The sequence below is a fragment of the Catharus ustulatus genome, chromosome 5, assembly GCF_009819885.2.
Source record: "Catharus ustulatus isolate bCatUst1 chromosome 5, bCatUst1.pri.v2, whole genome shotgun sequence".
NCBI lineage: Eukaryota > Metazoa > Chordata > Aves > Passeriformes > Turdidae > Catharus > Catharus ustulatus.
Window position 1 is genome coordinate 68,250,132 of NC_046225.1, and position 13,553 is coordinate 68,263,684.

Genomic DNA, 13,553 nt, shown 5'->3' on the forward strand with positions numbered 1-13,553 from the left:
CAGATGAAATCAGTACCAGTGATCAGGGGATATTTCTGTGCATCCACAGGAGGTGAGGAAAGTGCTCTCTGCTGTCAGCTCTGGTGTCCAGGCCTGATACCACACTGGGTGTGAGCAAAGTGCTGGGGTGGGAAGCTGGAGCAGAGCAAAAATACCCAACTTCAACCATGTTTAATGCACAGAGACTGTTACCCTGCTGCTCTGACACCAGGCTGCTTTTTTTTCTTTTCCTTTTGTTTAGTTATTTTTTTTAGGTGGAATTTAAGGCGTGAGCTGCAAAACACAAAGCAGCTCTGGCTGTGATTACCTCTGTGAGTGCCTTTCCCTCCTCCTGTGGTCACAGGCAGCCGAGGAAAAGCAAAAGCTGTCAGGTCCCTGCAGAAAAAAGAGAAATTAGTGCTGGCAGAGTCTGCATGAGACAACTTATCTGCTGTGAAGTTTGAGTCCCTTGTTCCTGCTGGTGTGATGTGTTAACGTAACATGCCTGAAATGTTTTCTTACATTCTTACAGTTTTTTCTAAGATGTGCAAGATGAAAAATATGGGAATATTTACTCCAGTACCAGAGGAATTGTGTTGGGCTGGTTTTCTTTTTGTACATTCACAATCTATGCCATTAATTATAATACATGAATTAGTCACATAAACATGTCTGCATTTATGTAAAGATCTGTGTAAAACTTATGCTTTAAAATCTGTAATGGATTCATAGGTGTTGAGTAATTAGATGAAAGAAAAAGTGCTTTTAAGAAAAAAAGGTGAAGTTAGAGGAGGTCTTTCAGCAAGTGTGTTTATTACATTTACTGCTATCAATATTAGTTGGTAGTACTGAAAAAGCCTTAAAGCAGTTTTGTTAATATTCAGCTCTTAATTCTTCTCACTAGTCACTCAAAATACTCTTCTTAGATTCAGTGCCATGTTCTTCATGGCACATCTGTAAAGTCCTGCTCTACTGGGCTGGCAGGTAACATAAAAGAGTTTGTGCTTAAAAAAGGCACACAGCCGTGCTCCTGTGAACCTTGGCAATGTTTCTGTGAACTCCCCAGCTGATGGCAAGGAAGTGCACTAAAGCCTTACTTTCTTCTCCCTGTGGTAAGCAGACTTTCCTCAAATAGCAAGAGGCAAATAAGTTTAGTAGGTAGTCTGGTTTACTTAATGTTGTCCAGAATTAATTGTAAGTAAATCTCAGATCAACAGTTCTGTATATTCCTTATCAGACTTTTAATTGCTTCAAGTATATTGCTCATTCCATTTCTAGCTGTTTATCTCTCTATTTGATATTATCCTCCTCCTCTTCCTTCCCACATCCTCCTCCTCCTTCAGTCCCCACTTTCTTGTCATCAGTCTCAATACAGTTGTATCCAGGTTAGACTGAGTGACGCAGACTCGTGTGTATGCTCAGAGGCCATTTAGAAAACAAAGAGATTATTTGAATTTAGTCCCTGGTGCAAGTTTTTGTATATAAAACACAAATCCAGCCAGATAGTTATTAGAGATTACAGATGCAGAAATAAAATTTTGCCTCATTAAGAGTTTCTGTATAAATACCAGTAGTCCCTAATTTGGGTATTCCATTATTTTAAAGACTGATATCCCAGTTTAAGGTAGCAGCCTCAGGGGATCTGATGGGCCTATTTTTGTGATACTGATGGGCCAGTCTTTGTTGGTGGTGTTTAAATAGAAGCATTTAGATGCTTAAGTTTAGGACCATGTATTTAAAAACAAACCCCAGGCTTAAACTAAAGGTCTGTCATGAATTTTCTATTGTGAATTATATTTTCACCAAAAATCCTTTTTCTCTAAATGGCTTGAAGAAAAAATTAAAAATTTATGGAAATGCCTTGAGATTTTTTACCTAGTACACTGCAGATTTATAGGCAGACAGAAGTAAATGTGTGAGTATGTAGTCATTACTGTTCTGTATTAGATTCTACTTTTGCTTTGGGTTTTTTCACCATTAATTCTAATGCTGTTTTCACATTACACTAATCATTCCAATTCCACACGTGTAATTTGTCATTTGGTGCATATTAAATCCTCTTCAGCTGCATTTCAACACTGATGCTGGACTGTGGTTCTGAACTCATTGTTCAAAGGAAAGTTCATTCTTGATCAGAAGTGTTGAATTCCCTGCCATGTTTCCTTCATGCATTGAGCAAATTTGAAAAATATAATTATTCACCTCACACTTGTGATCTGCTTCAGTTATCCTTAAGGCTGTGAGGGCCATGTCAGCTCCAGGTCATTGCTTTGCTCAGCCTGTAGCAGGCTGGCAGAGAGGAGAAAAGTCGTTACTCATGGAAGCACTTCCACATCCATTTCTATCTCATTGCAGAACCGTGTGAATTCCTGTTCAAGGGCTGTGAATTAAAACCAGGAGAGATTTTCTTCAGGATGGAACTGTAGAAGCACACTTGCATGTGGCTCTTTGGTTGGCTACTGCCTTGTTTTGGAAAGGTCAAGCAACTGCTTCATGGACTGCTGTATTGCTGCTTTCTAGTTGGGAAAACATTTGTAGAAATAGTACTGTGTTCATCCTCTTTTTACTATAGGTTAATGGCAGTAGTACAGGAGAGATGGTTGAGAGCAGCAGTAGTGATACTTGGAAGGGAGTAACAGAGGAAGCAGGACCCTGTTGTTGAGGAACACGGCTGGAAGTGTTTTTCCTGTGTGTTTATAATGAACACTGTACAGTGAGAGGAAGAGTGTCACCTTCTGGGGGAACTGTGGGTCAGTAGAAGGGAGGAGAAAGGGCATCAGGACCTCCCTGTTAAAATACATTGATAAACCATGGCTGGGAACAGCTCTGAGCTGTGAAGAGCTGCATGGGTGCCCTCAGCTTGCATAGCTGGAGTGTGTCCTCTTGCAGCAGGCAGGGATAGGAATGGGGAGAGGGGGATCAGGGTTTGCAGCTGCCCAGAGCTCTGGCTGTGCCTGCAGGAATCACTGCATCGGAGCAAAATCCCAGGTTTTTCTCCTTGCCCAGCCATAGGCTGAGTGTGCAGCCTTGCCTGGATGTCTGAGATCCCACTTTGCTTAAGGTGGGACTGACCAGGCTGAGCAAACTGCTTTGGAATACAGGTACGAGCCTCCTGTCGGAGTGTGCCAAGCAGCATTACTGCATTTCGAGTGACCTTTCAGTCTGAAACGTTGCCAAAGGGAGGGGAAAGGAAGCCACCGTTGACTCGAGTTGTGCACAGAGATCCTGCAAACAGATGGTGTTTGCATAGAGGATATTCTGTTCGGGTGCAACTCCACTACAACGCTCTCCGTTTTTAATGATTGCAGGCGGGCTAAACTCCGGCTATATTTGGAACAGCTAAAACAGCTTGTGCCTCTCGGGCCGGACAGCACCAGACACACCACTCTAAGTCTGTTGAAAAGAGCTAAGATGCATATCAAGGTAAAAACATTCATCCATCTTCTTATTTCTTTTAAGGGAGATTCTTCCAGAATGTGTATCCATAGAGAGGAAACAAATTTTCACACAAAATCCAGATCCATATGTCCAATCTTCTGGATTTATTGGCCTTTATTACTTGCAGGGATTTCAGTCACAGTGTCAAAGTTTAGTGTTTTGCAATTTAGCATCTCAAATATATAAAACAGTGATTTTCTGATTTCTGCTTAGTTACTAACTAATGTATTTAATGATTTACACTATAATTGTAAAAAAATCTATCAAAGCTGTTCTTTGATTAGTATATTTATTTTTTAAGAAGTGAGCAGAGTAGCATTGTACTGCATTGTTTTAAATGTAAAAAAACCAAATCCATTCATGATGAAAAAAAGTAATGGAATCCAAAAGATCATATCTATTAGTGAGCCTTATCCCCATTAACATTTTGTTGACTAGATTCTTATTTAAATGAAACAAAAATTTAAATGCGATCTCCTGTTAGTTGGTGCTACCCTGGTTACAAGTTTAAAACAAAAAACAGCCTCAAATCTCACCTATGATCCAGCAGCAGTGCAGGTTCTACATGTGCACAGGGAATTCAAAGGAGATTATTCCTCAGGCCTCCTCTCTCTAAAGACACCTTCACTCCCATTTTCACTGTCATTGTTTTCAGGGAACAGGGTTATGTGCAGAAATAAGACAAAGAGGTATTCAAATGTAAAAGTTAAAGAACAGGTTTCTGCCTCTGTGTCCAGGACTATAATTACTCATCTGGCATTTTTTCAGTGTTACAGAGAAACAGGTCAAGAAAAGTGTCAGGCAAAATTGAACACTGCCAGTAATCTTGGAATATTTTGGAGAACAACCTGCTGATGCACAGCTTTAAGATTCACTGCAGTTACAGAAATGGGTGTGATTCATATGAAGAAATAAAGATTAATTTAAGCAAAATCTTTCTTGTGAACAAGTTTACAGAGCTACTTTTTCAGCACTTCTAAGCACATTTACTCCAGCTGGGCAACCCCTGTTTTTACCATTTGAGATTTTGGCCTCTTGTTTATAATTCAGGCTAACATGCATGAAAGGCACTGCATGTGGTTTTTGTCTTGGGCTGCCCCCCTATCATGGGCTTATGCATACAAATTGAAAAACTGTTTTTACAAGTGGCGAGTGTGTGAGATTAGCCCTGTAGTTACCATTTCAGCTGCTGATAAAAAAAGCTGGGAACAGATTCTTTCCAGATCCGTCTTGCACAGCACCAAGTACTCGTTTTCTGAAAACCGAGACTGAAGTTTAACTTCCTTTTTAAGATTTTTAACTGAACCTGCCCTAACTGGGTTGGCATTTAATTGTCAGGTCAGCTCCCTCCCCTGCCCTGCCAGAGCCTGCCCGTGCCTGGCTGGCATTTGAACACAGTCATTAGTTCTGCACTTTCCACACACGCACGCCCCCCGTATATTGAAATTGCTCGGAAAGACTGGATGGTTTTGAGTCTCCTGGATATGAATCACTGAGTTATTTCCTAAAATAGTTGTTAGAGTTTGGGATTGCAGCCAGGAAAATACAGGAAAAGGAAGCCTGATCAATTGGGCACATTTGGTTTGTTCTGTACATGGATGCACCAACCCCTTTTCCTATTATAACATTGTGTATCCACCTATGATCATTATCTACAGAGTGTATTGCCTGGGAGGGGGCTGAAAATGTGGCAGGAGAAGGTAGATTTCATTGAGCCAGGAAACTGCCCCACTCAAGAGTGTCAAGTATTTTTTTCAAACACTTTCATTTCAGGCTTGCATGGGAACAGCAAAATCTCTGAAAGGATTTTGCTTGTGTTTTGCTGTGCACTGTCCCAGCCTGCTCTCCTCAGAAAAGCAAGCCTAGGTTCATTCAGAGGCAGGGAGGAATCTTCAGCAGCTGTATTCACTCCCTGCACATCTCCTAAATCTCAGTGATCATGTAAACACAGCTCACAGAGAAATCTGCTCACTCTTACAAGTGCTTTTACTGCTACAACCTGTAATTTACTGCATCAGATAGATAATTTTTTTAATAATAAAAGGGTGTTTTGATTTGGATATCCTTCATGCTTTTAATCCCATCATACTCTTACAAATTTTTCCCTAATTATATAGTCAATTTTTTAAATGGCTACCAGTGATTTGGAAGAGGGCTCACTTCAAATGCTAAAAGATACTTTATTCTTGTTACTGCATTTGGTCCAACAGTGCAGCACATTTTACTGGGTGTGAAGTATTCTTTTTATTTGCAAAATTAATATGTGCTTTTATTCTGTCAGAGGGGAGATTTTAGGTAGACATGTGGAAGGCTCTTTTTACAGGCTGTTTGCTGAGAAATTCTGGATTAATACCACTGATAGGTGATATCAGAGAATACTTGCATAAGTTCAAGGAAAAAAATGCAAGAATAGAGATATTTTCTAGTAAATTCCTTCTTCTATATATAATTAATACTGCTTATTGTTAATGAAGCTTTTTAAATGCTAAAATTTTGGCCTGTGTTAGGAGGGAGAACATCCAGAAACTCATGATGGTTTCTTTATGGTGATAGGTGAAATAAGAGCCTCATCTAAAGAGGTGTTATGTTCCTACTGAAACCTGAGCTGTGCTTGAGTTATCAAAGATGATGCTGGTTTTGCCTGATAAAATGATTTAAATATTCCCCACAACCAAGGCAACAATAATTCTGTCTTACCAAGGAATGTCTGCTAGTGGCAGGATAGTCTCTGAGGGATTTATGTTTTTATTATTGTTAATTTTTCCCCTGTAACCATATATCTTACTGTGAAACAAATTCAGCCTGCTAAAATTGTACTGACCTCTACAGAATGCTAACTAAAAACCTGCACTTTTAAATTTCATTTTAACTTAATATTAATTAATTAAAATATTTAAATTGCTTTCAAATTACTATTTACGAGAAGACCTTAAGTTCCTTATGCTTTGACATGGGGTACAAGCTGTCAGCTCACTGTGTTTCTCTCCCTTTAAGAAATTGGAAGAACAGGACCGAAAAGCTCTAAATATTAAAGAACAATTACAGCGGGAGCACCGCTACCTCAAGCGCAGGTTGGAGCAGCTTTCCGTGCAGGGCATGGAGCGAATCCGCACTGACAGCATGGGATCAACAATATCCACTGACTCTGAACAAGGTAACTGAGCCAGGCCTTCCCACAGGGACTGGGGAAACAAGGAAATAGCTTTGAGAACGCAAATCGAGCTTTCAGCAAAACCCAGACAAAATTATTCCATAATGCGATTTGAAGAGTAAAAAATTAACACATCTTTTTCACATTCTTTGAAAAAAGGTCTTTTTCACAATCAGTTTTGAAGCTGTTAATATTTTGTGTATTTTTAAAGCTATTTATCCTGCATGGGTTTTTTTGCCCTTTTTTTTAACAATTACCATTTCATGTTTTGAATTTTTAGTGTAATTATTAGTAAGGCTGACATAATATTTTCTTGTGGAAAAAAAAATTCTTAATTGGCTGAATTCATTTGTGTGAATAAATGATTTCCACATCATTTATTGTGAAATATTAAAATATTAAAACATTTTCTGTGCTATGATCACCAAGGGTTCTCTGCATTTGGTTCTCATTTAAGATGGCTTGTCAAGCTGGCTGTTGCCATTTCTTATTTTCCCACTTGGAAGTTTTTCTGTGTGGAACAGTCCCCCAGGCCGGCTGTTTCAGGGCCCAGGGGGTTGAATGCTCGGTTTGGGGACACCACAGCCAGCCAAGACCTGCATGGTTGGAATTGCCATGGGCAGTGCTGCAGTATGGCAGCCTCTGAGGGCCAGCTTTTTTCTAAATCAACCTTTCTGCAGGTTGGAACAGTTCTGGGACAGCATTTGGTATTGATGTCATGCAGTATATTTATGTGGCTGAGGACAGAAGGGATTTTAATTCTCAGGTGGATAAGATGCCTTTCCTCAGGAATTACTGTGCCAGTTCTTATTTTCTTTTAATTATCAAAACTGAAGTGTGATTCAGATTTCAACTGGATGTTGATTGACACTGGCCCGTGACTAGTTGCTACAACTTTCTGAAAATGTGCCTTCTTATGTTTTCTTTAGAAGTAGACATTGAAGGAATGGAGTTTACTCCAGGTGAAATGGACAGTATTGGAAGTGCCAGTGATGCTGAAGACCACTACAGTTTGCAGAGCGGTTCGAGTGACGGAGGTTACACACATTCCCGCAGACTGAATGCCAGGCTCTCATAGTGCCTGAGTTACCCGCTCAACTCAGGACCATCTGACTGAAGCACTTATATATGAATATTCCAGAGGTGTCAACTGCCACTCTTCCGGGAAACCCCAACCACAATACTCTGACATGGAGGTTTCTTACCCCACGGTTCCCTGCACTGTAACCACAATATTAGATATTGTAAATCATGGGTTTGCTGCAGAGAACTGTGGTTAGGTACAGTTGTGACTTAAAGCTAGCTTGATGTAGCCATCCTGCAAATTAAAGGAAATAAATTATGTCGTTCCATTCAAGAAGTATTAAATTCAAACTGTTGGAAGCATGGTGTAAGGGAGTTTGACAGTTTATTTTGATTTTGCAGAAACCATTTTCAAACATGGAAGAATAAATGAAATCTACAATGTGGTAGTGATTCAGAGATACAAAAAACCTAAAACTACTTTTTCTGGTATTTTTTTGTGAAAAAAAACCCCAAATCCAAAACATTTTGAATACTGTATAGTGGGCTCCACAGAGTAAATTCTTTCAGCAGTTGTTGTTTGGGTGAAGCAGGCAGATAAATCTTCAAATCTCGGATGATCTTTAGAAAAGGTCGTATTTACAAGTCACTACTGTACTTCAAAACGGGGGAAAAGCCAGCTCTAATAATGACTTCATGTGGGATGATCTCAACTTTCTTTTGCTTTTTGTATTCAATATCCAACCAGCAGCAAATCATTCTATCCATGTTAACGGGAGCAGTAGAAAGCATCATGGCAGTTTTAACCTGTTACCGTGGAATGGATGACATTTGAAGCATTTCAGTGGTTTTATGGGTTGTTGTTTTCATTTCTTTCTCTGAAGAATACAGAACTCAAGTGATCCAGTTTGTGATAGTTAATCTTTCCTTGCAAGGAAATGAAATCTCTGTTTGCTTGTATTTTTTTTTCTTTTCTTCTATTTACACATGTCAATACATTTTTATGGAAGGCATGGCTTAAAATTACAGTATTCAGCTAGAAGATAATTTTTTTTCTTTTGCACACTATAATTGCATTTTCTATTCTTAAAAAAGTGCAAAAAAATTAAAATGTATGCTGTAAAACAGCAAAGTTTATTTAGTACTCATCAAGCTGTTCAGAACATATTTACCCAAATTGTAGCAATACTATGAAGATGTATTTTAATACAACTTCTGCTTAGTGAAGTCATTAGAGCTTGGTTTGCCGGGTAAGAAAAAAATGGACCAGTCTTTGCATTATCTGTTTAAAGAAGGTCTTTTAAAAAAAGAAAAAAAAAAAGAAGAAAAAAAAAGAAAAAAAAATTGAAAAAAAAAAAAAAGAAAAAAGCTATAAACACTTTTAGGGAAGTGATTTTAGCAAGTGTAGTCTATATTTCCTGTAAGAGATTTTGTATTATATTTTCCTAAATGTTCTCATTTACTTGTATAAGGAGGGGAATGGTACAGACCCAGACCAGAGTCTCAGGGACTCTTCACCTTTGTCATATTGTGCCTTGGTGACCATTTATGTATGCCTCTCCTTTTCATTGTTTAAAGGACAACTAAGCTTTGTTTCAAGACCCTGTGTTCAAATGGTCAGTTGTCCACCTTCTTATGGATGAAGCAGAGAGGTGTATTTATATCTTCACCCTCTCACAACTGATTCAGTGTGGCTTTAAGTAAAATCATGAAATTAGGTTTTGGTGCGAGGGTTAATTGTCTTTGTATGAGCCCTCCCTTGGATTCTTCAGCACCCAAATCTATTTTTTGTTAGCTTATAAAGTCAGGGTCTCTGTGAGACCAGCGCTCAGTGGCTTGGGAAACACAACCGTACTGTGTAAGGCTATGGGATGTCCAAGTGTGGTGCCATTTTTAGCATTCGGATACAAGACCTCATGACAGACTGACCATAATGATCAAAAGCAAAGGTTCAGTTGTTCTTTCAACATCTGACATACGTGTCCTCCCTTTGGCTCTTACAACACGGAGTAGAAATATGAATACATTTTGTGGCAGCTTACAGATCCTTGTTTGCACTCTCGCTTACTGCTTGGAACTTGCCAACAAGGAAACGTATACATTTAATTTACATAACCTAATGGATGGCCACCCCTACTTTGGCTCTGGGGAGGGGCCTAAGGTTATCAACTCTGGCAGCTGAATAAGAAAACAATTAACCTTTTCTGTGATGCAGGTTTTGGTATTACATTCTATACACCTTGCATATTACTAAAATCCTCATTGTTGGGGAAAGCACACAGCAATATACTCATTGTGTGTAGCTGACAAGCAGCAGAAATTACTAGCTCCTTTGGTGCATATGTAACTAATTTCCAAATCATGGAAAAAAAAAAAAAGAGTTTACTTTAACACACGACTGTTAACAGGAAAAAAAAAAAAAAGAGGCTAGTATATTGTTGCTGTTCATTTATTATATAATGAACACATTCATGGATTGTAAAGTGTTTCCTTTCATGACAAGCAGCTCTTGCACAGAACCTCCTAATGAAAAGAGATTTGAAACTTACAGAAGGAAAAACAAGACTTTAAATTGAACATTATTGTACCTTAGGTCAACCTGAAATTTTCCTTTTAAAGATGAATGTGCTAACTTAATGAGTTCTTCCACGCTGGGTATCCATGGCTTTGTAGATCTTATATTTTCAATAAAAATTACTCGAATAATCTTGAGTGGAAATAAAAAGGGCTTATTTGTTTTTACTTTTTCAGTTATTACAGCTGGGAGCTATTAACGCTGGTAAAGAAAAATGACACCATACTGCCTGTGTCATTCTCCCTCAAGCACAGCCCAATTTAAGGTGGAATTTTCAGGCACAGTCCCCAGCCAGCAGCAGCCCCGTTAGAGGCAATGGCCCAGCAGTTCCAGGGTCAGCTCTGTGGGCTGGGCTGTCCCCAGCAGCAGAGCTGCAGTCCCGTGGGGCTCTGACATTCCTTCAGATCCTGCTGCTGAGCAGCCAGGGCAGCACTGCTGTGGCCACAGCACCTTGGGATACAAACAGTGTTATTTTCATTATTTTTTCTCAGCTGGGCGCTTGTGTGCGTGCCCCATGCGTGCACATAAGTGTACCTGTGCCCACAGTGGGACTGCAAAAACAAACTGCTGGCTGCAAGATTAAATGCTGCCACCTCCTTGGCAGCTCTGCCGTGTTGTCATGACCGCGCTTTTAGCAGCCGAGGAGGTGCCACTGCTCAGCTCATCCATTTCCTCTGCAGTTACCACATCGGAAAAGGAGCAGGGACAGGATTACAGGGCTGCTAGGTCTTATTCTCTGTGGAAGGGGCTCTGGAGAGATGAAGTCATCACCAAGTTCTTTTTCTGGAGACGCAGAGGTTTGGCCTGTTTCCTGGGGGAGAAGAAAGGAAGGGCTTTCCCTTGCAGCACGCAGGTGTCGGAGGATACACGCCTCTGCATTGCTCCTGGATTAGTTCTTACCCAGCTCTGTGCCTGCACTCTGGCATCACTGGAGGAAGGCACAAAAAAAACAGCCTAAAATTGTTAGTTCTTTCTGCATATTCTCCGCTGCAATTCAGAGGATGAATCCTCCTTCACATCCATTCTCTCTGTGCCCAGCACGTACCTTGCCAGGCCCATTGCAGCTGATTTATTTATCTTCTGAAAAGAGCAGGTTTGGCAGTAAAAGCTCTGCAACACATTATTAACCAGAGACTGGATCCTGTATTGTCTTCTGCAAAGAACAAACTTGGTTCAGAGTGAGTTTTAGCAGGTTAAAACAGAATAAAAAAGCCTCCCAAAAATCCATGAGAGGGACAGTTTTCCATGTGGGGTTTATAAATGAGTTTCAATCCTAATTTATTAGTATAAGATTTGGAGTTGGAAAAAAAAAAAAGACTTAAGATCTAACACATCTAACTTGATTTAACTGACAGAATTAAGACTCTGATTTCAGTGGTGTTATATTTTTGACATGGCTGAGTATGGGTTCAACTATACCACATGCATATAATAATAGAAGTAAAAAAAAAAAAGTTACTCATTGATCTTCAAATAAATTACAGTGATAAATACCAGTATTCTGAGCATCTGACTGTACACTTTGCAAAACCCATTTCAGTGGATGAACTTAAAATGCCTAAAGAGGAGGACTGGGCAACAGAAAGAGGTGAAGTTATGAGTGTGGGCTCTGCCTGCTCTGGGCAGGTATTCCTGCTTTTCCTGGAGGAACTTACAGCAGTCTCTGCTCCTGGACAAGTGATTATTTCACCATTTTACCAACTTTTTCACAGACTGGTAATTAGTGGTGAAATTTTTCATCCTTGCAGATCAGCCATGTGGAAAGAAACACATTTTTGAAAAGAACCACATCATCACAGCTTTTAATTAAGTAATATTAATTTTATACATTTCATTTTATGATGCTGCTGATAAAGGAATGTCTTCAAAACAAATTACTCTTTCATAAATCTGTTAAATGTGTTTTAAATGGTAGAGGCCATTGGTTATGTGTGGTATGAGCCAGTAACAATGCTGATATTTAATCCATTAACTTACACTTTCCAAAATTGATGGAAGAATTCTTTAGGAACCCTTTAAGGAAGAGTTGTACTCCCTACAAATACTAATGGGGCAAACACATCAGGAATTAATTTTGCCAGTTTGCTTAAGTGACTGTCTAAATGCACTGTTGTTAACTGGTAGCTGTAAAGAAAACATCCAAGTGTGTTCTGTAGCTACCCAGAATTAAAATGCCAGGGATCTGTGAAACAGAAAAAACCATTTGGTCACCTTGACTGTTCTCTCTGCCTGAAGTATTGTAAATAATTCCTGGAAAGGATTCCTGGGGAGGCATGGCCAGCCAGAGACTTGCCTGTTGGCAAAGCAGAGTGAAGGTGCCCCAAGTTCAGAATTCCTTTCTTTCATTTTGCACGAGAGGCATAAATTGGTTACACAGGATTTATGGCATTGGAAGGGTCTGTGCACTATGGATGTTTAAGATAAAATTTTGGTGCAGGTGAAGCACTGACTGAGAGCCTTCTGCTGCTTACTGGTAAAATTGTTACCTAGAGGTGTTAGTGCGTGGGTTCTGTGCCAGAGCCTCTGGGTCCCAGAGCCAAAGGAATGGTTCATAGTCTGTGAGATGCATTTTACTGTATTATACAGATTCATTTGTACACAAGTACATGGCACTTGCTACATTCTGTAGCACACAGAGTATTGTGTTGTATCATCTCGTCCTAATATAAATACAAATTTTTATACCTTTTCGTTGTGTTACTCAGGTTTCTTTTTAACTTTCATCACTTGTTTTTTGTGTACAGTGTTTCTTCTCTTTGCAGTTCTTTACATATTGCAAATCTACATGTCAGCTTATTTCATGTCAGCTATTTCATAAGGAGCTCACAGAGTTTTAGCAGTTCAAATTAATAGCATGGTATGAAGATTGGGGTGCTACTCAGAGTTCTTTTACACACACTGGCCCATTGAAGCCTCAAGAGTCATTAATCTTACTTGTGTCTGACCATGGGTGCTGTATAAATTTCCACTATTACATTTCTGAAAACAAACTAACCTGTTTGCAAAGTGCAAATTGAAATGCATTAGTGTCTGTTCTAAGTAATTATACTTGAAATCATTTCAGCTCCATGCAAGACAGGGAAAAAAGCATTAAAAGGCAGCCTACAAGTTCTGCATGTTTATTTTGTCAAATATGAAAGTCTCATCACAAGTGATGTGCAGCCAGACAAAAATGAGCATTTCAGCTGATGAGAGATGAGAGGAGGGACGGAGCTGAAATCCTTCTGTGGAGTACATTATTTACTCTCAGTGCAGTGTGTGACATCCCCTGGTTTGTGTTTCAGTTTGCAATGCATGTTGGTATAAATACAGTGATATCTTAAAAACACAGAAATAGTAGTTTTACATTGAAATCATGGCCAGTAGCTAGTTGATATGTTTATATTT

The 13,553-nt window shown here is 39.4% G+C and overlaps 1 protein-coding gene across 2 annotated transcripts in view; it reads left to right on the plus strand.

The window, feature by feature from the left end:
- Positions 1-12,855, plus strand: part of MXD4 (MAX dimerization protein 4) — a 41,410-nt gene extending 28,555 nt beyond the window's left edge. For both annotated transcript variants that reach the window (XM_033059656.2, XM_033059655.2), the window contains exons 4-6: positions 3,288-3,402; positions 6,412-6,571; positions 7,498-12,855. In XM_033059656.2, the coding sequence (XP_032915547.1) occupies positions 3,288-3,402; positions 6,412-6,571; positions 7,498-7,646 (424 nt within the window). In that variant the 3' untranslated portion in view covers positions 7,647-12,855. The remainder of the gene's footprint in view (positions 1-3,287; positions 3,403-6,411; positions 6,572-7,497) is intronic.
- Positions 12,856-13,553: the final 698 nt, after the last annotated feature.